This window comes from Mus caroli, unplaced genomic scaffold, assembly GCF_978045245.1.
Source record: "Mus caroli unplaced genomic scaffold, Mus_caroli_1 scaffold_17, whole genome shotgun sequence".
Classification (NCBI taxonomy): Eukaryota; Metazoa; Chordata; class Mammalia; order Rodentia; family Muridae; genus Mus; species Mus caroli.
Genome location: NW_028227272.1, coordinates 46840624 through 46865017, shown reverse-complemented (window position 1 = coordinate 46865017; position 24394 = coordinate 46840624). Strand labels below are relative to the sequence as shown.

The following is a 24394-nucleotide window of genomic DNA, read 5'->3' as shown; positions in this document are numbered from 1 at the left end:
GACTCAATGTAATTCATATCAGAATCCCAATGCTATTATTAAAAGAACTAGAAAAAAATGGAAAACCAATCCAAGAGTCCACATGGGACTACAGAAGACCACAAACGGCCAAAGGTATCCTAAGGAGGAAAACATAGCTGAAGGCATTGTGTTTATGACTTCAAATCACACTACAGAACTATGGTGATAAATGCAGATGCCCAGCTAGGCAAGGATACCAATGGAACAGAACATAGAAACCAATAAAGACATCAAAAATATGCAGTTGAAAAAAAAGACAGTGTATTCAAAAGAACAGTGATGGCCAAATTGGACGTCTTCCTGTAGAATCTTCAGATCCATTTTGTTTATCCCGTATGACAATCAGTTAGAAATGGATCAAACTCCTTAATTTAAAACCCCAAACATTGAAGTTATTAGAGGAAAATATATAGCATACATTTAAAGAGAAATGTTTAGGTAAGAACTTTTGGAATAGATCTGTAATAGCGCAAGAACCAGCTCCAAGAATCAACAGATGGAACTACATAAAATTAAAGTTTCTGCACAGCAAAGAAACTATCAGCCCAGGCAATAGACAGCTACAGTATCTTTAACAGAAATAACAGAAATAACAGGATAAGATCAGAACTTACAGAGAGTGAAAACTAAAGGGAAACAAAACAACTGTAGGCTATTGCATGCACAATTCTCAAAAGAAGAAACACAAACGGCTAAGGCATATTTTTAAAAGTGTTCAGCATCCTTAGTCATCAGGGAATTGCAAAGTAAAGCCACTTTGAGATACCATCTCATCCTAGTCAGAATGGCTATCATCAAGAAATCTGACAATAGATGCTCATGAGGATGCGAGGAAAGAAGCAACATTTTATTTATTTATTGCTAGTGGCAGTCCAACCATTATGGAAATAAATATGGAAGTTTCTAAGAAACCTATTGTATAGCCTAACTATGCTATAACTCTTAGCCATACTCCCAACAATTGTATATTCTACCAAAGAGCAGTGCACAACCATGTTACCACTGCACTCCATACATCAGCAAGGACATGGAACCAGCCTAAGTAAATGATGGCTGGATAATGAAAAGTGGTACGCATACACACAGGGTTGTATTCAGCTGCAAGAAAACAAGCCAATGAAGCTTGCAGGAAAATCGATGGTTCCGGAAAGACAAAAGACACATGTTCTCTTTCACATGCAGATCCTAGCCTGGGGTGTGAGGGGGGTGGAATAAAAATCTATAATGCTATAAAGGAGACCAACAACTAATGAAAATGGATGATTAGAAAAGACGGGGAGTGGGCAAAGGACACAGGGTACAGGAATGAAGCAAAGAGACTGGGGAAGGGGCTCCAAGGAAGGGGCCAGAAGTAACGGGAGCAGGGAGGTGAGGGGCAAGAGAATCTACTAAAATACACTTTGAAAACGCCAAGGTATTGTAATGCCTTGTATGCTAATTTTAAAATTCACCCCCCCACACACACACACAATTTTAAAGAGAGAGAAAACTGTTATAAAACAGCAGCACCCTATCACAACAAAGATGCAGAGAAATTAGGTCATTCATATTGCTGACAATAACTGTAAAAAAGAACAGCCACTCTGGAATCCTGTTAGTGATTTCCTTTGAAAAAAAAAAAAATCAGCATATACTTAGTAGATAACCCAAAACTGAAAGTGATCATAACGTCTCGCAGAGGGGAATGATTAAACGAGCTACTACGAAACAATGGGATACACCTTAGTTAAAAACCCACGGGGTTAGTTGTTGTTATGAACGTTGTGTTACAAGCAAACAAATAAACATAGTCAAACACAAAAACCCCCAGCAGTTCAAGGGCATCATGCCGAGTGGGGCACGCCATGGAAGATCATTTGTTACTGGTTGACTGTAATTCATATACATTCATTATAACTCAATAATTCATTGATGGATTATTACTGAGTTGACAGAGTCACAGATAGAGGTGACGCATTAGAGTCTGCCAGTCAGGAGTAATTCAAGGTGTGGTGAGTGCCTGAGGTTAGCATGGGGATGTCTGGGCTGATGTATCTGCTCCATATTGCAGTCACGATGGTGGTTAGCCAAGTGGGATAACAGAGAACCTCCGTAGGTTCTGATACCATGGCACAGCTACATAAGACGCAACCACTCAGGATGACTAAATTAAGGGTCCAGAGCACTTCTCTATTTCTGCTGCTTCCCATGCAACACCAGATACTTTAGAAGTAAATAAATAAATGAAAGTGTATAAAAAGTCAGAAACTTTAAGCTTCTGGTAGAATTTTTACATTGCATACAACAAAACATTGTCCCGTCTTAATGGCACAAAATAAAACTTGGCTTTTGGTTGGGGATGTATATGGTAAACAAAGATAAGGCAGTTATACACAATAAGCTCTGTCTTCATCTCAGACACTGGGATTCCCTTCCCACTCATCTCTGTTCCATGTCTGTCTTTTTCAGTCTCAAACTAATGGTTTGCTTTTTGTTGGTTGGTTGTTGTTTGGTTGTTTTTAATCACTTTTCCCCTCAGTGACCAGAACCACTGTTCCTAAGGTCTGGCCCTTTCACTCCCATGAACCGATCCACTCTCTCAGAACATCTCCATCTAGGTAGAGGATGATCTTTTCCTGTACACAGTCATGACTGACCAGATCATCCTGAAAGGCAGACATTTAAATAAATAAATAAATAAATAAATAAATAGTTTTAACCCAAATTAGCATCAGTCATAAAGTAAGGTGTGCATGAGCCTCTGTGAGAGGCCTTCCAAATTCTTCTTGCCTCCTAAGCCATCCCTCCCCTTCTCAGCAGCACATGGACACCACACCCTGAGAAAATGAGATTTTCGTCCTCATTTTCTAGAGATAGGCAGCTTGGACTGAGTGAAGAGTCCTTCTTGATGAACAGGGTGAATAGTGAGTCCTGAATAGGATGTGTAACTCAGACTGGATGATTTCTAATCCTGGGTCAGAATATTTAATCAGGACACACACACACACACACACATCTGCTAAGAGACATTTTGTCATTTTCAAAGCAAGAACAGATGGGAAGTAGCTGACCTAATTCAGCAGTCCTGATCCCACCCAGAGCTGGTTCTCAAAGTGTCATCACCCCTGAGGTCTGCAATACACCTTTTGGTGTAAGTAGAGCTTAAGATGCACTCTTTAAAACTGTTAGGACTCCTTGTATGTGATTCTAAAAAATAATAATAATAATAATCAGCCAGGACAGCAGAAAAAAATAGAAAAGAAAGGAGACTGTTTACTTCAGATAACAACACTGCTGTCAGCAACTCACCAACCCACTCATGAAAAGTCTGGACGCTAGCATCAAGACTGAATTCAATTCGGTTAAGTTGAATCCCTGCTTCCCAGTTGCTGGCCAGTGAAGCAAGCTGGCCACAGAAGCCTCCAGAAATCAGCATGATTACCTAATTTGCAACCTCCTTTCTCCTCCTCGTAAGAACAGGCTGATCCTTGGTCAGTGTTGAAGGCTATAAGACCACAAAAAGACGAAATAACCAGGAGGAACTTTACAAATTCATAGAATAATAAAAAGTACATTTTGTTCGCAAAAATTTCTTTTGGCTTGGTAAGGTGAGGTCTTGCCCTGAGGCTCTTCTGTAACTCACTTACAGAGTCCAGGGTTGCCTCCAATTTACAGCAATCCTCCTGTCTCAGCCTCCGAGGTGCTAAGATCAGTCATGGGCTACCATACTCAGATAAATTACATTTGATGACAACGAACAGAAACACCCATTACGTCAACAGAAGGGTTGTTTTTAACATGAGGTTTCCTGTTGTCCAGGCTAGCCTCAAATATGTTATATAGCTGAGGCTGGGCCTTGCTCCTGAGGGAAGGAGCTATAGATGAGAGACAAGTCTGGCTACTACTGTGCTCTTTCTAAGAGGGTCAGCATCACTAGGATGCAGGAGGCCTTTCGGAGTTTTACGGTATTACTTTTGCTTGCTTTCAGTCTGTTTTCTCCTGCTGTGACACAGTTCCAGGAGGAGGTGTCTGACAAGCAGCTTAACTTGGTTTCTGGTTCTCAGGCCTAGAAGTTCTACTGCATGGGGCTGACACCTGCTCAGCTTCTGAGGAGGATCTTTGTGCTACCTCACAACGCTGTAGATGTGCTAGATGAAGTGTGTGTGTGTGTGTGTGTGTGTGTGTGTGTGTGTGTGTAAAAGAGAAAGAAACACGAGTGCCAGACTCACTTTCTATCCAGACAGCTAGCCCACCTGCCCAAGAAGAGCCTTAATTCCCCCTAGTGACTTCTTCCAAGGTCCCACCTCACAGCACTCCCACAGTGGCAACCATATCTCGACACACGTTTCAGAACAGGCAAACTGTGTCACTTACCCGTGCGGTTTTTCAGCTCTATAACTGTTTTGCCTTCTCTGGATAACTCTGTCACTTCGCAAGTGTAGTTTCCCACCATGGCATCACGCTTATCCATTTTCAAAGAGGCAATGCCATTGAGTAAGTCTGTGACTGAGATTTTTGCACTGGTAAAGTTTTGATCTGTAGTAGAGCTATTTTTATTTCCATCATAGATGAAAATATACGATTTGTTCAACTTCCACTTCACAAACATTTCTTCAGTGCTTTGCGCCTCCACATTACGGACGATGCAAGGGATGACCACAGTTTCATTGCATGAAGTGAACTCTATGGAGTTGACATTATTAAACAGTAGTTGAGCTGAACCTGGAATACAGACACAAAAATATTTCATTACAATCTGTATATATGATGTATTATCTTAGGTATATTACAAACACTTAATGTAAAGAAAACTACTGCAATTGTTCATTTATGCTTGTAGTACAGGAACAAGGTGAAAAATAGCAACAAATTATTTGCACGCCAGCCAGTAGACTGTAACTTTTCTCTTTTTTGGTTTTAATAATACAAAGTATGCATACCATGCATCTTGCGGATAAATTTACCAATTGTGTTGGAATATGCAAGGTACAGTATCTAGCTTTGAAAGCTCTGAAGTAATCATGTCTGCTTACTGATATATGTAGAAAAATACTCTCCTTACTATGGGAACATCCTGAATAGAAAACCAAATATTCTATTCAGGCTCAACTTCCATACACGTCTTCTAGATGGAATGTGCTAAAGTGATATGAAATTTATCTCTTCACTCAGGCTGCATAACCCAAAAGAAGTGGCCAGTTCTATTATACTTTAATATACAAAGCAACTGGAATGAATCAAATCTTATCTTTCCAAGAGGATGGGAAGTCTTGGAATACTAATGAGGAAAAAAAAAATGTTCTCTGTGGCTATTTCCCACTTCAAAAGAGACAGCGATAGGCGCTTTGTATGCAAGTCCACACAAAGGATTCCACACAATTGAATGGCATTTTTCCTACCCCGACATTTCACTGACTCTACAGAACAATTTTGAAATGTAGATTACAGGTATTTCTTCCTCCAATAAACCATAAACTACCCTAAAAGCCAAGAAACAATCTGAAAGCAAGAGCAGATGCTGCTGATGAGTAGAGAATACCCATTGGCTCTTCTCAATGGCATAGACCACCCTTGAGTGCCCTGCTTACCATTTGACTCAAATGGCAAAGATGTGGAGGAACTCCTGCTGTATTTTCTAACATGGCCATGTATCCAAAGCTCTTATCTGAGTAGCTTGTTGACTTTGCCTTTAAAACCCAAAGTACCAACGAATATAAAACATTAACTCCATTAATCATTAATAGTTCCTCCTTCTATGTAAACCAGACATAAAATTAAGGGCATAAAAATGTTACTCTAAGAATGTAATTATTAATATAAGCTTTTGTACAAGGATCTGATGGGTTTTTTTTTTTTTTTTTTTTTTGATTTCCTCAGTTTCTGTTGTTATGTCTCCCTTTTCATTTCTGACTTTGTTAAATAGGATACTGTCTCTGTGCTCTCTGGTTAGTCTGGCTAAGGGTTTATCTATCTTGTTTATTTTCTCAAAGAACCAGCTCCTGGTTTGGTTGATTCTTTGTATAGTTCTTTTTGTTTCTACTTGGTTGACCTCAGCTATGAGTTTGATTATTTCCTGCTGTCTACTCCTGTTGGGTGTATTGGCTTCTTTTTGTTCTAGAGTTTTCAGGTGTGCTATTAAGCTGCTAGTTTCTATTTGGAGGCACTCAGAGCTATGAGTTTTCCTCTTAGCACTGTACTCAACAAAACTGGAAAATCTGGATGAAAATGAACAATTTTCTAGACAGATATCAAATACCAAAGTTAAATCAGGATCAGATGAACCATCTAAATAGTCCCATAACCCCTAAAGAAATAAAAGCAGTCAGTCATTAAAAGTCTCTCAACCAATAAAAGCCCCAGGCCAGCTGGGTTTAGTGTAGAATTCTATCAGACCTTCAAAGAAGACCTAATGCCAATACTCTTCAAACTATTCCACAAAATAGAAACAGAAGGAACACTGCCCAGTTCATTCTATGAAGCCACAGTTACGCTGCATATTCTTTCTTGGAGATGGATCAGTTTCTATCTAATCAGGAACATTTCACAATTTCCTTTCATAGAGGGCATGACAAGAGATGTTTTGTCCCTACTTCTATCATGTTTAATGCTCCAAATAATCTTTAAAAACTTGTTGAGTGCATATTACTTGTAGTTTCAGAAGATATTATGTATATTTAAGAGGCATTTAACTATTGTACATTATTTTGATGACTTAAAAAAAGGCAATATGGGCTGGTGAGATGGCTCAGTGGGTAAGAGCACCCGACTGTTCTTCCGAAGGTCCAGAGTTCAAATCCCAGCAACCACATGGTGGCTCACAACCATCCGTAACGAGATCTGGCGCCCTCTTCTGGAGTGTCTGAAGACAGCTACAGTGTACTTACATATAATAAATAAATAAATCTAATAAAAAAAAAGGCAATACTGAGTTGTTTATTTTAAGATAAATTTTATTAGTTTAATAAAGAAAACTTAAAAAAAGAAAAAAGAATGTAATTATTAATAAATACTCATCGTGTTGAATGTAAGTAAAGACCTTCACCAGAATACACTCTGGACTATGTTCAAGGACACTCAAGCCCATGTCCTCTGCCTGGCATACTGGTGCACAGTGCTAAGCAATTCATCTTTCTATAGCATAGTTTAATAAGAAGGGTCAGAGCAAACAGTGAATGACTTCCTAGAACACTAGGGAGCAACCCAGGAGAAAACAACTAAGAAAAGCTCCCCAAGCAATGCCATGCTGCACAAACACAGGACAACAGCCTAGAACCGGGCATCCTGGCACCTACTAGGATGAGCTGAGTCCTCTGAACTCTTCCAGGAATGCACCATCTGAAGCAGCCTTGGGGGCATTCATGATTCACCTTTTCCAGTTCTCTAGATTTTTAGCCACCCAAATATTAGGAAGCCCCAGGCTTCAAGTCCAATTACAATCTCTATACCCATGGAGTTATGTGTTATTTCCCTGGAGATAGACTCTGAGGGCAAGTAGTCACATTGTAAAGGAAGAGGGGGAAGAAGTGACGTCACAAAGGAAGGGAAGTACCAGAAAAATACCTGTAAAGATTCTGAAAGAGACAGAAAGTTCCCAGAGTTTCTTGTTGCTTGTTGAGTACTACCTAGCAGATCTGCAATTGTAAGATTCTAGACAGCTTCTGTTTCCACGGACTTCAACCATCTACAATTGTGTAAGTTGTTGGAAGGGGGGGGGGTGCCATTCACAAGATTCTTCTATAGACATAGAAATTATTCATTGTAACGAATTTGTTCCTCACGGAAGAGGGTTCCAACAATATTAGTTAAAAAAAAAACAAAAAACAAACAAACAAAAAAAACAAAACCCTGAAGATCCTGACCAGTTTTGCATCCCTTAATAAATCCTTTAAGTATTCTTGCTTGTCTATGATGTGTCTGCTCTACCAATTTGCCTTCAAAAGTGGTTTTGTCTACTTGCTAGTTTGTTCCTTAAGGAGTAAAATTAAAATGTTGATGTTAGGTCCATTTTATAGCAGCATGAGTCATTTCAAGATTTAAAAATTATATTCGTATGAGTCAGTTGAAGATTATGCTTTTCCTGAAGTTTCGAGTGAAGGGATCTGCCATTCTATAAGGGTTTTCCCCCAGAAGACCCCAGGTAAGAATGAGGTGGCTGGCAAACACTCCACAATTTTCTAACTTGTTTGGAATATACCTCTTTCGGGGACTCCACAAGCTATTAATTACATGGTGTTACTTCTTGCAGTGAAAACATTTCATAGCTGAAGTAATTTAAGCAGAATAAATGCTGTCAGTAAAATGAAAAGTAAATTTGACCTGGCTAAACCAAGAAAACCTTCATAATAATGAGTAAGTAACAGTAGCCCCAAATATCCCTAAACATGTTATTAGAAACACTAACATCGTCTGATACGGGCCTTTTATCTTTTGAGGAAATTTTGGCTAACACTGAGAGTAAATGACGGTAAATAATGAACATAAGAAAATTCATCCAGGTAAGACATGCTATAGCAGTCTTATTCCAGAGTATGGAAACTTAACCTAAAAGGATGATGACAGAATTACTGTCAAATTACCAAATAAACTGGGGAAGATTCACCTATATCAACTGCCAAAAATATTAGATCTCACAGCTTCCATGAACATAACAGCAACAACGCAAACCTCCTCATGTCAGTCCTGAGCAGAGCTGCTGTTCAGTGGCAGAGAGGCCTGATCCATATGTTACAGCTCCTGTGTTCAGCTCAGAAAAGTAGACACGCAATCAGCAGTTAAGAATAACCCAGATGAGACACTGACAGGATAGAGGGATGGGTATGATAATGAAAAATAAAAATAAGAGAGCGGGACTTATCTTTAGTCGCTTAGAATTGTCCTAGGGGGACCATAAGCAGGTTATACAACACAAGGTCACACGTGTAGCTCTTTCTGCACCAGCAGTGCTATGGAGGGCAGAAAATCAACCTGTCTAGCAGGTTCCTGAGGAAATTTGCATTGCTCCTAAAGAACAGGAGGTTGTCAGGTCATCACGGCTCATCCGGGCCCCTAATGTTTTCCGACATCCCATGTAAAATTTCTCCCCTTTTAATGACTCTGAGACAATTCCCCTTTCTGCTTCCCAGTTTGTGCCCTCTCTCCCTACTCACATTGAGTCCTCCCAGGAAGCCTGAGGCTTAAAACACTTCCCACACAATCTTACCCACAGCCTCGAGTATCCATGGGTTTTTACTCTCCCTTCCAGAAATGAGTTCTTTACGCAGAGCTTGCTTCCATTGCTGACTCTTGTGCATCATCTAGAGGACTCATGGCTTGCCAGCCTCCACATCCCCTTAGTCCATTTATGGTGTGTTTTAAATCATCTTTTAATAACTGTATATCCACCAAACTTTAAAAAGCCTGCATACTCATGTCTCTTACCCAGCATCCTAAGACAATCAATGGTCTATGTGCATTTCTTGACCTCTGTGCACTCCCAGACTATGTCAACAGGACTCCACTCTGCTCACTATTACTGTACTGTTGCTCCAGATCTTATCCAAATCACTACCTCTTATGAATAACCCAATTCACATGCTTCATTTTTGTCTTGACTTCTCTACAGTTCTTGAGCCAGGGAGCCGGTCCTCATTTTTTTTTTTCTTTTTTTTTTTTTTTTTTTTTTTTTTGGTTTTTCGAGACAGGGTTTCTCTGTGTAGCCCTGGCTGTCCTGGCACTCACTTTGTAGACCAGGCTGGCCTCGAACTCAGAAATCCGCCTGCCTCTGCCTCCCAAGTGCTGGGATTAAAGGCGTGCGCCACCACGCCCGGCTATTTTTTTTTTTCTTAACTTTGTTCTTCTACCTCTAATATACCTGTTTGTTTTCTCCACCTTGTCCTAACTTTTTAAACCTAGTCCTTGGTTCAGACTACCATATCAGTGTTCCTAAGATGTGACGAGTTTTCATGAGAGTGGCTTCACAGACTCCTATGTTTGAACGCTTGGTCCCTAGTTGGTAGAACTGTTTGGAAAGGATTGGAAGGTGTTGCCTTATTGGAGGTATGTCACCAGGATGGGCTCTGAGGTTTCAAAAACCTAAACCATCCCAGTTGACGCTCTCTCTGTCTCCTGGTGCCAGCATGTAAGTTATGAGCTTCTGTCCCAGTGCCCTGCCTGAATTCTGCTATTATGCTCTCAACCATGATGATGGAGTCCCCCTCTTTAACTGCTAAGCAAGCTCCCAACTAAACAGTCATCATGTCTCTGTACAAGAGAAAAAAAAATCAATCACTAAGACAAAGGTTTCATGGTCAACAACCTCTTACCAACCATCCCTCTTCATTCCCATAGTTTTAACAATCAGAACATTTTCTTGCTGAACTAGGCCCCACCTTTCCTGGGGACTTTAATCAATCGTCTGTTATGCATTTCAGGAAGAGTTACTAAAAAATTAACAAAGTTCCCCAAACTATATAACACTACGTGTTTCAATCTTCACCTTCCCAAAAATATTTACAATTATCTACCAGTAATCAGACTTGGACCCATATATAATTCTAGATTCCTTTCTCTTACTCTAGCCACAGAAATTCTTGTTAGGCTAAGCTAATCAGCAGTTTCTAAATCCGAAGCCTGTTGAATGAATGAATTACATCCTCACCCTAATCCCTTGAACCACTGTCAAGACTTCCAAACTGGCTGGCTCCCTGCCTCAGTCTTCCATACTGTTCCTTTTCCAACACTGTTTCCTTCCAACAGTGCCTTTTCCATAGTCCTCAAAATAACTGTTCTAAATGCAAATGTGTCCTCCACTAACCAGTGGAACCCATCACCCCCATTCTCAAAAAGCCAATTTCTCAGGACATTAGCACAGGAAACAAACAAGGTCCTCTGAGATCCTTTCCTGCCTTATATCTTGTATTCTCATTTCCAAACCAGTCTCCCATCACAATGACTTTCCTGCAACCCCACTCCCACCCCCATGGATAGGCAGATGTGCTCCGATAAACATAGCTTAGCACTAACTGATCCCCAGCATAGGGAGGGCTGCCTCCTTCTCTGGGCATAGAGAATGTGCTGTGGTTAAGAGTACACACACATACCCCACATCATAGTTGTAGAACCTTAGGCAAGTTGCTTAACCTCTGTACTTGAGTGTCCTCACCTACAATGCATACAGGAGATTTTGTGAAGATTTAATGAGAATGTGAACATGAAGCTCTCACTGTACCACCTTTCACACACTTAACAACTACTTACTAAAGATGCAGGTCTAGTGTGCGGTTCTCTGGTCTGAGCATCATTGAGATGCTAATTCCATTCCATTACCCATTATCAACCATCTCTCTATTGTCCTTTCTTACTCTACTGTCCTTGCTCACTATGTAAATTCTCACACTGCATTGTTTAAGTCTCTTTCTGGTTACTCTTAGAAAGGTAGGAAAATGACTTCACTAGTATCCTAATAGTTTCTCCAAGCATTCAGAGAGGATTCTATACATTTGTTGTGAATGTAAACGTTAAAGCAAACATTTTTTTTTAAAAATCAAAAAAAAAAAAAACACGCGAGGGGGGGTGTTTACAAGTCATAAGGCAGAGGAATCACTCTTCATATATCAGGTGAGTCCCCAATACTTTTATCACTCTACTTTGGACTTGCAAAGCTGCATATTATAACAGAAAAATCTCAAGTCAACTGCATACATGGATAGAAAAATTCCTCAAAAAAGAAAAAGAAAAGAAAAGAAAAGAAAAGAAAAGAAAAGAAAAGAAAAGAAAAGAAAGCTACACAAACGTGCTTAGGAATGGCCTTAGAAGGAGACATCGTGCTGGAAAGGAAGCACACATTACTTAAACTACCTACACAATATGTAGAGAAGGGAAAAAAATAACTGAAAGCAGAAATCTCCTCAGGTAAGCTCTAGGAAAGGAGATTGGAAAGATGGCTGAGACAATCTGCAAAGTGTTCCTTGAATGTCACGCTGAGCAGTTTAGACTTGACAATAGAAGGTTCAACTCAGGTTTACTCTAAGAAAGAAAGCATTTCACAGCAGCACAAAAGGGGACTTGAGGGCAGGAGTGGAGAAGAAAGACCCATTAAGAACCTGCAACAGTCCAGGTAAACGACAAGTAGGAAGAAGACCTAAAAATGGCATTAAAAATCAAAGCAGCAAAATCAACAGAAGTCACATGTGGGAGGTGAGGGAGATAAAAAAGGAAAAACGAAAATTGGAAACTAAAATAGTCTGTGGAACTAGCTGGTTGTAGATTAATTATATGGAAAGGAGACTGAAGATTCAGGGAAGTTATCCTTTCAATGTTTCAGCCTGATCATTAAAAATGCCAGTAGTACAATGAAGTGGCCATGTCCAGTAGATCCCCAGATATATGACTTTGGATCTCAGAGGAAAGGTCAGAGCTATAAAGACTCAGGAATCAGCAGGAACATCGCTAGTAGTTGAAACTGTCAGTATAAAGAAGATTGACCGCAGGGTCCTTGTAAGGCAAACAGCAGAGAACAAAAGCTTGGGACCATCATGGAAATAATTCTCAAAGAGTAAGTCGGGAAAGAAAACGAAGTGAGAGAAGCGAGCGAAGCAAACAAAACAAACTGCCAAGGTGATATGGCCGACTCCAAGGCAGGGTTAAGGTTCACGTGGACAACGGCGATTCCAAAGCTCATGTCAAACAGTCAAAATCCAACCATGGACTGAAAAAGTAGCTTCTCTCTACATAACGATGTCATCGGCCAGGTGGGACCACGTGGAACTTGCACTCGGGAGGGAGGTGACAGAAGGCTGCAGTAGTGATGCTTTAAATAGACCTCACACAGTCGGAGAGCAGAGAGAAATGTTCAACAAGTGGGTATGGAGGCGAGGACAAGGGCAAGAATTGTTTGGATCTTCTGGGGCTTCTTTTCTTTTTAATTATGAGGTAAAACTTGGTAAGGGCGGTAAGCTCAGGGGAAGGAGTCAATGGCCAGGGCAAGATCTCCGCGACAAGGCTGAGTCTGGGAGCAGGTTTCTGGGGTGATAGTTATGAGGGGTAGACGAGCTGTCATTCCCTTGGACAAGTGAATGGCGTTCTTCTGGAGCAGGCTGAAGGAGGAGAGTGAGAAGTGCTGACTATGAACTTGGAAGTGTTGGGAGGGCAGCTGAGAAGTCAAACGCTTCCCCACCATTATCAGCTTGGGGTGATGTTCCATGAATGGCTTGAGGAACCTCAAGAGCTGTTGGAGTGACTGAGGCAGACACCTGCTGGCAGAGAGGTGCCCTACAGCTAGCTCTTCCCTTAGAATGGCCTCTGGCATAAAGAACTTGGGTTTGGGACTAAAACTAAGTTATGTCTGAAGATGGGAGTTCCAAGATCCCCTTGGGAGATGGTCAACTAAAGGTCAGGGGCCCAGTGGGGAGTCCACAGCTTAATTCAGTGTGATTCAAAGCCATTCTGCCACATTTGCTGGCTCTAAAGAGTCCTTATAAGAACAAAACTAGTCAACCTAAAATTACAGAGGTTAGGGATGTTCTAAAGTCAGTTATATCCTGAAGCATGACCTTATCATGAACTGAAGTATACCAAGTGCCACTGAAAGATAAACATGTTTTCCTTCAATAAACCACACAGTAAGTTACTAAGAGACACACAAGTTTGAAATGTGTCTCTATGCCTTTAAGAGTATTGTAGAGTGCTCCAGTCCAGGCTGTAACATGAGCTCACACTTGCTGAAAGGGAAGAATAATTTTTCTTTCTTCCACTTGGACTCTCTTGACCTAAACCTTAAAGATGGAGGCTTGAAGAAATTCCAGCTCTTGTTGTGCAATGCTTCATGGGTGTGGAATGAAATATTCAGACAAGGGCGGAGCCTTTCATTTCTGTTTCAATTCCATGCAACCAGCCACCAAGAGGGAAACTCCACGTCTGGAGTCTTTTCTAGAGCTGTGGTTCTCAACCTGTGGGTGGCAACCCCTTTTGGGGGAGCAGGGTTGAATGGTCCTTTTTGAAGGATCCGTTCCCAGACTCACATATCAGATATCCTGCATATCAGATATTTACATTATGACTCATAACAGCAGCATAATTACAGTTAGGATGTAGCAACAAAAGTAATTTTATGGTTGGGGGTCACCACAGCACGAGGAACTGTATTAAAGGGTCGCAGCATTGGGAAGGTTGGGAACCACTGGTCTGGGGAAGTGAGAACTTCTGCTGAGTGCTCTGGTTCCTATTTTTGCACTATACTGAGTTTAGTAAAATTGAATCGACAACCTTATTCCTATTCTTTTCCCAAAGAGTTACTGCACTCACATGCAAAGTGAAAGTAACTTTAAAATCGGGTACGGGTTTCATTAGACTGAGGCAGAAGCTATAAAAATGTAGACTTTTGTGTTTTATATAAAAAGCTATGACAGCAAAAGCCTGGAAGACAAGTAAAACTCCCCATACATGAGAGCACAGAAAGAAGGCTGCTGAAGTAAAGCCACGAATTCTGATGACTTTGTATTCAGAACATATATCAATGGAGGGGGTGGGCACTTCTTCTTCTGCCTTTAGAACTTGGCCTTCCACACTTTCATTAGCACTTCCGTGATGAAGATAAGCCATCTGCCAAACCCAGAAGACAGCAGAAGTATCCCACCGTAGACATTTAATGCAGTACAAAAGCATGCAGTTCCAGACTGCTGATGCAGCCCCACAAACAAGGACACATACAGAGGCGTTCATTCCTTTAAACTGGCAACGTGTGCTTTAAAACAATCTATTCTTCAGGAGAAACGAAAACCGTCTTATGCGAGCAGCTAAATTACTGCTATATTTAGATAATAAAAACATTTTTTAATTTAATCACGTGCATGCCTGACTTTTAAAAAGTCACTCTGAACAAAGAAAAATAACTCAACCATCAAAAAAATTTTGTTAATGGTTCACATATACAACTGCTATTATTTATTTAAGGTTTTACTTACTAGTTGGTGACTACCCTGGAAACTGCTATGCCTTTAAAAGAAGTATAACTGGACATGCTGGGAAGGAATACACACATTCATTCCACATCTTCTAAACGGTTACATGGGGCTGCACTCCGTTGTAATTGGCTGAAGAGGGTGTTGGAACCCCACCCCACTCCCCCTTTACCACAGAGGTCAGTGAAACTGTGAAGATTACAAGGACATGGCCCCTGGTTACCCATTTCATTATAAATGAAACTGAAAACAGAATCGAACTTCAGCACAAATGAACCTTAAAAATCCGTGACTTTCATCTCATTCTAGATGCTAAATCCAGTCTCCAGGCTCCCTTGATACTGCTTGTGTTCTGAGACTGTTAGCATGCTTTCATGTGTGTTCTTTCGAACCTACATATGATACACAAACAAAAGTCCATCTTATCTTTGACAAACATTATCAATTGCTGATTTACAAACATCTAACGACCCCAAACCATAATGCCTGTATTTTGGGTTTGTTTTTCTTTCCTAGTTAATAGCAAACACAATAAAAATAGTGCAAGTTCTGAATTTTGCAATTCCTTATAGAACCAAATGTGTTAACATTGTACAAAATGAGCATTAATGAATGCGATCATAATTATTGCTCACAAAGGCCTAACACAATTCCTATCACCAAAACTACAATTCTAATAATTTTGCTTTTTAGTCTACTTGAGAATTAGGCTTAAAAAAAACAAAACATAATATATGGCTTAGACTTTTCACTCTTCAGACAAACAAGCTTCACTGTCCATGGTCTGAATCAGTAGCATTTTATTACAGATTTGTATCTGGCTCAATATGAAAGCTCTCTGATTATACAACAGGTATTTGAAAACAGTGTTATAATGATAACGATGGTAACAAGCACAGTAAAGACGACTAAAATCAGAAAACATCCAATACCAACAATTTAGATAACACAGGTCTTTATTATTATCAGCTACAACACCCAGGATGATTGGGAGAGGGAAGTGATGGGCAGGGTATTAAGGGCATCTTGGAAATAGATCCCAAACACTGGCCTTTATAAGAGGCATTGTGAGGTTAGCCATCAGCTTAACGTTCAATTAATTTAGCATCCATCCTAAGACAAATTTAACATTTGCTGTTATACTGCTGCAAGTCTGTTCTTACCAAAAGTTCGCAGAGGAATCTGCTGATATGAAGCTTGCCGGGCGGTATATGGTCACAAAAATTCCTATTCTTCCCTCGGCTTTTTACAAAGGAGGTACGCGTTCATAAACAGCAAAATACTTTACAAAAGAGGAGGTGCGTTCCTGGCAATTACTGTCTTTAGACCACTGGCAATATCTGGGCAAAATCTTAAAATACGTTTGCTCCAAGGGAGAGGGAAAAAAAAACTTTAATCTACAATAAGGAATATATTAAAGTGCTGGCAAGGGGGGGGGGTAGCGGGGGTGTCATGAGAAGTGTTTCCAGGAAGCTTGTTTTGAGGATTCAAAACAACAACCACCAAAATACGCGGTCAGAGGGAGGGAAAGAAAAAAAAAAAAAAAAGCTTTGATGAAAGCTGGGTGGGAAATAAAACTTGGGTCCACCGTGTTCTCTCTGCTCCAGTGCTTACGCGGCAGGGCAAAAAGCCTTTCTGGTCGACTTCACCAAAATGCGCACTTCATCACAAGAGGCCCGGTCCTCCCACTCTAGTCCTTCAACCCCCAAATGCTGCGTGAAAGCTCTGAGAAAGGAGAGGGGTGCAAGAGGAGGGGATGGGGGGGGGCCGGCAGCTGCCCCCTCGCTTTCTTTGCAGTTGGGGTTTTGCACAGTTGCGGTTGTTCCCAGTTCTTCCTACGTGTGCGCACTGGAGAGTGAGGAGCTTCAGCCCGCTCTCCCCGGGGGGGAAAGGGACTAGGGGAAGGAGAGCAGAGGGAGGAGGCAGGGGCGCCGATGCCCCGCCGGGCCCTCCCACAGTGGCGCTCCGGGTGCGCAGGGCCCGCGCATCCCGCCACCCCTCTCCTCTTCTCTCTGCTCTCCTCCGGGCGCCGCCTGGCCGGCGGGGGTGCAGCCCACACTCCTGCGGGGGCGCCTGGGTGCTGCGCACCAGCCTGAGAGCCGGGATCCCCGAGCCACTCACCGCAGCAGCAGGAGCCCAGCAACAGCGCCGCCGCCAAGGGCCACATCTCCGCGCCGCCGGGGGGTCGCCGCCGCAGGTGTCTGGAGCAGCCGCCGCCTCCGCTGCTGCCTTCAAGGGAAACGACCGACCAGCAGCGCCGCAGCAGTGACAGGCAGGAGCGGCCGCCCAGGCTGCCCGGGGGTGCGCGCGCGCGCGTGCTCGCCGCCCCGCGCACGCGCACTCCGCCCCGCCTGGCCGCCTCTGCTCGTTGACGTGACGCCAGCCTCACACCCAGCCCTGGGCAGGCTCCGGCGGAGAGCGCCAAGAACCAGCCTGTCCCCGGGGCTGCGCGGGTTGCACTCTCTGCTCACGGCCCGTCTCTCCAGCCAGCTCTCTTCCAGCTTCGTGTCCTGGGCCCGCCTGAAAGACGGGAGCGTGGGACACACACGCTCACCGGAACTCACGGCACGCGTCCCTGCGCAGCCCCGCTGCTCTCCACTCCTTCTGGCCAAGCTCTCCCTGGACCTCGGAACCGCCCAACCTCAATCCAACTCCTCCTCCCTGCTCTCCCGGTGTGGGCGCTGCTTCTGCTTTCACCACCTTCCCTCCCTCCCAAGGCGCGCAGCCCTGGAGCCCCAGGGCTGGGCGGAGAGAGGGCGCTGTGACCAGATCCTGGCCCCCGAGGAACTCCTTCCCTCTGGCTCCCCCTGGCCCTGATCTCTCCCCTGTCTGACTTGTTCCAGAAGTGGACCTCCTTATCTGTTCTTCTTACTTTGTTGGCTAATGTTTTCATCCCCCAAACAGGGTTGGGCAATCAAGTTCCATGCATGATGAGCAGTTTAAAACCACGAAGGAGAAAGGGTGGCAGACACAAGGATTGTGGCAGACAGGCCCCCGTGTGAGTAAACAGATCCTTGACACTATCAGCAATATTGGGAAACTGGCTTATGTCTGCATCCTTGTGTAGACCTCTGCCCTGTTTGAGTTCAGTTCTTGAATAGGTTTAAAAGTGTAGCTCTAAGCCACACTCTTCAGCCTGAGGCAAAGGTCCTTTGACTAAAAGGACTTGATCTCAGTAATAATGGGTGCCCATTCTGGGTGATATTCTCTGAGCTAAAAGGCTATCACACTATTTATTGCACTTCTTAAAGTCTTCTACCCCATTTCCTTCTCAATAGCCAGTGTAGCAGCAATCCAATTCAGGATAAAACTTGCCCCTGTCTATGATGCTGTGACAGTGTCCTTATTTCATGATTATTTTCCTAAGGAGAAAACCACTCCCTCCCAGATAGGGTACCAACAACAAACTAAAGTAGGATTCCACTGAAGTCAGTCTTGAACCAAAAGGTTTCTTGAGCTTGCATATAAGTTACTTCCCACCCAGCAGCGCAGAAGATCTGAAAGCAACCACACCTAAAAATTTCACCGCAGCATGAATTCCCCGTTCTTTTGATACCCTTCCATAGTTGGCATACTCTAGCACCTACTTAGGGGTGTCTGAGAGGTGCAGGAGGAAGTAGCTAGAATCTCAAGTAAGGGTTCAATGACCCTCCTCCTGACACTCTCCTTCCTTGAGGAAAGATCCACACTCAGCACACCCTATCTTGAGAGTCACAAGTAGTCACCACTTTTCTGAGGAACATGATTGCTGTTACGCTCAGAGAATAGCACTCAACAAACATCCCTTAGTATATAACTGTGTGTGTGTTTGTGTGTCAGAGAGGGAGAGAGAGAGATTTCCTCCACAGTATCAATTCCTTAAACCCAAAACGTTCCCTTTTTCTTCCCATTGATCTAGATGATGTGTTAATGTGACTTAAGAGTTAAGAGTTCTGATGGTTAAGGTTTTCAATGGCAGACCAGATACCCTCCCACTATCAAAGGAACTGGTTAATTCGAGTCTACCCACTCCTGATATGGATACAAAACAATCACCGCTCACCAGACCTTGAGCATTAGGGACATTGTGTATCAGAGAGCAGCTGCTCGGCTAAAAAAGGCTGTCAGCTGTTCCTGGATGCAGCTAACCCTGTAAAGCTAACAAGTGACTGGAAAATACTGTGCCCAACCTGCAGAGGTGGAGATCCAGTGATGCTCTGTGTTATGCGGGGAGCTACCGGGGCCATATGATTGTCTTCTTGTGCAGAAAATGGAATGGGCATAAGTCCGTTGGATGAGAAGCCAAGTGGGTGGTAACTCTTCTATCGGGCATTCGAGATGGGGCATGAGGTTGAGGCTATCCCAGAAAAGTTCTATAGCAATGCCTGCAGATTTGATGACTTCTCTCTGAGAAAACCTTAAACTCCAAGTCCAGAACCTAAAGTCCTTAGAAGTTCTCTTCAATTGATCCAAGCATTTTTATCCAGACTTTGAGCTTGGCATGAGAGAGGAGGGGAATGGGTACACATTAGACATTTTGAACACAGGTAGCACACATTAACTATATTAATTAAGAGTCTCCACACAAGCTGTGGGTAGGGTGTTGTGCCCAGTTCAGATAAGGAAATAGAAGAGGTACCATGGGCCTGGAGTCATTCTGATGGTCTCTGGAGCTCTCACCTGGGCCCTTTCCTTGAGTTTTCATCAGACGTGTGGTTTCCCCTGAATCACTTCTGACCTTAGAGTGGAGGAATATGGAGTTACAAGCTCAGAGAAGTCAGTATCTATAATAAGACATGTAGCTACCCCATAGCCTTCCTTCTCAATTCATGACTAGTTCCTCTTCTCTCATGGTTAGCCTCATACTAACTTTCCTTTTCCTCCCAATCTTACATCTGCTTCTGACCATATCTAAAATCTTATATAGATACAGCAATATACTTACTCTTGATGCTTCTGGTTACTTATATGTCCATGATATATGTGGGTGTTGCATGTTCATGCATGTACTGGTACAAGGGCACATGTCTGTGCTTATATGTAGGGACTAAAGAACTACTTCCTGTATCATTTCTCTGAAAGTATCTATACCTTTTTTTTTAAAACAGTTTAAAGAATAAGTGTCTTCCCAGACATTCTGGTTAGCTTTCAAATGAAGATCATATTTTAAAATACTTCTGGCCCAGAATTTGCCATATAGGCTGGGCTGACTAGTCAGTGAATTCCATGGATCTACCTGTCTCCTCTTCCTCAATGTTAGGATTCCAAGACACCGTAAAAAGTGTGCTCACAGATAATCACTAGAACAACCAAGAATGTTAAGTATTCAGGGTTGTGTCTTCAAAGGAATCTATACTGTTTCGCACACCCAGAAGCCTGGGAATGGAAATAGCTAGTAGCTTAAGTGACTGCTGCTGCATTATCTGTAGGGCTAGGCCATTCCTGGTTCCCCCAAATTCCCACAAGCAGGGCTTGAGGAAGCTAGTAGTCTAGATGGCCTCTGCACTATTTGTCTGACCAAAACCATACTTCACAGATCTGCTAGGCCCTTAAAATAACACACACAGCACATCTGGAGAACCCATCTTCATGGAAAAAGTGACAGTGCTTTGAGAAGAGTTTCAGTGTAATTATGATCCACTGTACATATGGTATTGTGTTACATCAGGAAACCTTTTCCCAGATTTTACTGTACTTAAATATGCCCAAAATAAACTGCCTCGTGTCAGGCTCTGTAAGTTTCAACCATCACTAGCTACTGAGTCACCCTGAATCCAACTTCCTTCTTGCTTCACACAGACTATATATGTGACTCATTAGGGCCACATAGAGGCCATGAGCCAGGTATTCCAACAATGACAGTCTCCCAATAGAAAGGCCAAACTCTAGTAGTTGTTTAGTTCAGGATACTGGCTATTGCAACAGTCTCAATCTGATGCTGGCATCCCAGGGAGGTCCCAGAGAGATGCTGGTCTTCTGTCTGTATTGGAGTCCTGAAGAACTAGCTGCCAAAATGAATGAAGGAATGCCTCAGCAGCAGGATCCATGAACTTGCCATTGAGAGTGAGGGCAAACATGCAAAAGGCAAAAGCATCCTTCTATGTTGTTTCTCACGGGGGCTGCCACGAGAAGTTGTTGCCAAGACTTATGGTGGGTCTTCACACCTCAAATAGTGAATTTGGAGCGTGTCCAGATGCTTGGGTTTTGGCTGATTCCAGGTATAGTCAAGTTGACAATCAAGATTAGACATCAAATAATGACTCTGGAGATCGAATGGGGTCCTCGTGTTTGCAAACACTTCCATGACTGAGCTTTCTCCAAGACCTATCTGATTTTTTTTTCCCCAAAGGAAGACTGGCATTGTCATCCTGCTGACTATTATTTTATGATCAGGCACATTGCAGCAGCAACACTGGGTCATTCCACACTGGAAAGATTCTGCTTTCTAGCCTCTGTGTTCCCCTCACGTTGCTCCCTCTACTCGTGTGCTCTTCCTGCATTCTCTTCTCTCCTCACCCAATGCATTCCACACCATCCTTCAAAACTGACATTAAACATTACCTTCAAGAGGTCTTCCTTAACCCCATTTGTCGTCTGTTCCATAACTCACTGTTACCTCACAGATCTAATTACATGTCCCCTGACTCTTTGTTCACCTTGTCAATAGATATTTATTTCTATATATGTGTCTCTTCCTCCAGCGCGTTAGCTCAAGAGGAGTTTGTCCTAGGTACATTTGCATCTCTGTATTAGTCAAGGTTGTACAGAGAGGCAGAGCTGACAGACTGTCATATACTTATCCCTTGATATTTATGAAAGATTGTTTACAGGACTACAAACCCTTTGGATCCTCAAGTCCTTTATATGAAATCGTGTATTAGTCAAGGTTCTCTAAAAGAGCAGAACCAACAGAATAAAAATAGCCCAACAAGGAAGTTATTGGCATGGTTCACATGATAAAAACATGATAGCCTAAAATGGAGAGTATGTATAGATTGTATAAAAACACACCATTTATAATGATTCAACTTAACGGGATCTGGAATCAACTAAAAAAGGCTTGCCTCTGGGAAGATCTGTAAGGGCATTCCTAGGAAGAATTAGCCAGGGAGGGAAGACTCTCCTGCAGAGTGGGGAACACCTTTGGGCTACAGTCTAGTTATAAATGGGTCACAGGAAAAGACAGTGAGACTTTGTCTGCCTGGTTTTGCTCTTTGGTCATGAATTCATCTACTCTGTTTCTACTGCTGCTATTGCTGCTATCCTTCACTGTACCAGAACCCCACTTCTTTGGCACTTCCAACGTGCTAAAGACCAGAAACCCTCCAGAAACCCTCCAGGATTTTGGTGCTAGATTGAGGCTGTTGAGCCATCCAGCATTGTAGATTGGTCAGAGACAGGTTTCTCAAGACAAGTAATATATTTGCATATAACTTATTTGATCATCTCTAGTTTTGTTATTATATATATATATATACATGCATATGTATATATATGTATATATATTATATGTAATATGTATATATAATATATGTGATATGCAGTGTACATTTATGTTATCCTGTATTCTTTTAAAAAGTAATGAAAGGAAAAAACTGTACCTATTTATAAAATCACAGTATCTTTTTTTCTGAATGTTTTCCGCACAGTGTTGATTGAATACGTGAATGCAGACCCATGGATACATAGAGCCTACTCTGGATGTGTATATGTAGGTAGGTGCATCAATAAGTAGTGAGAAAAATAGCTGTATAGAATGATGGATAGATAGATGGTCAGATAGATAGGGGAATTCATTAAAGGAATAGTATTAAATGATACTAAATGATAATAAGCCCCATGATAGGCCTTCTGGGAGCTAGAGAACCCAAATCTCAGCTCCCCAGAACTAGGGATGTCAAAGAGGTAACTCTCAGTACAGGGCTGAAGATATGGGAACTTGGTGGACTTCTGGTGTCATTGAAGTCTGAAGACCAGCAGATATGGAGTTCTGATATCCGAGTGCAAGAGAATTGAAGTGTCCCAGTCCCAAAGACATAGAAACCTCATCTATTTTGTTGGATCTTGGTCCCCAGATGATGCCCACTCTACCTACCAATTCATATGGCAGTCACTTCTCGAAATGTCTTCAAAAATATCACCTGGAGACCTTGTAAGCATAAACAACTATGTTTAAGGGGAAACTGGGAGTAGAAGCTGCCTCAGCATACAGTCCTAGGACACAGAGGTGGTGATCTGATCGTCTTTGTACTTCCTTCTGCACAGCAGATACTATCAGATGCTTAATTGTTCCTCGGTCATGGCAAGGTAGTGATTCTTGCTCCTGCGTTTCTTCTTCCTGCTACTGGTACTATCCATGTGGGAGACTGTAGTCGCAGAAGTACAAAATCACTGGAGACAGAGTCAGCTTCTAGGTAGATTTTATAATCGTATGCATACATGTCTTTGATAGTGTTTGAGATCTAGAAGGTTGTTGATGTCTAACTCTACAGTTTGAGGGTAGACAACAGCCATGTAGTTGGTGTATATAAGAATATTTACTTCTCCAGTACTGCTGTAACAAAGAGCAATAAACACAGGGGTTTAAAATTACACGTCATCTAAAAGTTCCATGGAACAGAAATCCAAGGGGCTCAGTTGGTTTCACTGCTTGAGTCACATGAGGCTGAAATCAAGGCATTGACTGGGCTGCTGTCCTTTCTAGAGACTCCAGGGAAGAATCTATTTCAAGCTTCATGTAGGCAGCAGGCAGACTTCGGCATGTGTAGGACCAGGCAGGGTCCCTGCTTCCTTGTTGACTACAGCTTGGGGGTCTTCCATCTCTAAACACCTTAGAACTCACATTGGCACACTGACTCCTTAGAGTCTTCTATTGCTCTCATCTCCCCTTTCTTCCTATGCCTTTCATTGCTAGGCCTCCTTTCTGCCTTTTAAGTATTCAAGCGATTAGATGGCATCCATTCTGTAACCTAGGATACTCGCCCATTTGTAAGATCTGTAACCTGAGTCAAAGTGTTGACTGGGCCCTGATCCTTCTGAGATCTGGAGATCACACACACACACCTTGCTTCCTCCCAACTCCTCCTGGGTCCTGACAGACTTGCCCTTTTCTGACTTGAGCTGCGGCCCTCTAGTCTCTGCCCCTGTCTGCACATGCCCTCTGTCCCCATGTCTTCTCTTCCTCATACCAAGGTACTAGTCACTGGTGTTAGGACCAATCTAAGTCAAAACCCTTAACCATATACAATTGCAATGGACCTGTTCCACAATTAAAACCATATTCTAAGGTTCTAGGCAGAAATGAATTTGCCCCCTAACTAATCATATCTACTGAAATGAGTTATTTCAGGACAAAAGCTTCAGATCCTAGCATGTAATCTCTCTCTCTCTCTCTCTCTCTCTCTCTCTCTCTCTCTCTCTCTCTCTCTCTCTCTCTCTCTCTCCTCTCCTCTCCTCTCCTCTCCTCTCCTCTCCTCCCC

General features: G+C 42.5%; 1 protein-coding gene and 1 pseudogene across 9 annotated transcripts in view; one reads left to right on the top strand and one right to left on the bottom strand.

The window, feature by feature from the left end:
• The window catches only part of LOC110311678 (leukocyte surface antigen CD47), a 57021-nt gene extending 39708 nt beyond the window's left edge, over nucleotides 1-17313 (bottom strand). For 6 of the 8 annotated variants that reach the window (XR_015045702.1, XR_015045703.1, XM_085832192.1 and 3 more), the window contains exons 1-3: nucleotides 17058-17313; nucleotides 4375-4722; nucleotides 3443-3505 (exon numbers count right to left, since the gene is read on the bottom strand). Coding sequence is in view for 6 of the 8 variants with exons in the window: in XM_085832192.1 (XP_085688318.1) it covers nucleotides 3443-3505; nucleotides 4375-4722; nucleotides 17058-17103 (457 nt within the window). In the remaining 2 variants the exon portion in view is untranslated. Of the gene's footprint in view, nucleotides 1-3442; nucleotides 3506-4374; nucleotides 4723-5588; nucleotides 5680-17057 lie in introns of those variants that run through there. The other 2 variants (XM_029470295.2, XM_021185144.3) reach the window with 2 other exon arrangements.
• Nucleotides 16646-23013, top strand: LOC147000653 (uncharacterized; annotated as a pseudogene). The gene is made up of 3 exons (XR_015045701.1): nucleotides 16646-17934; nucleotides 22565-22630; nucleotides 22991-23013. The product of XR_015045701.1 is annotated as an uncharacterized LOC147000653 (transcript).
• Nucleotides 23014-24394: the final 1381 nt, after the last annotated feature.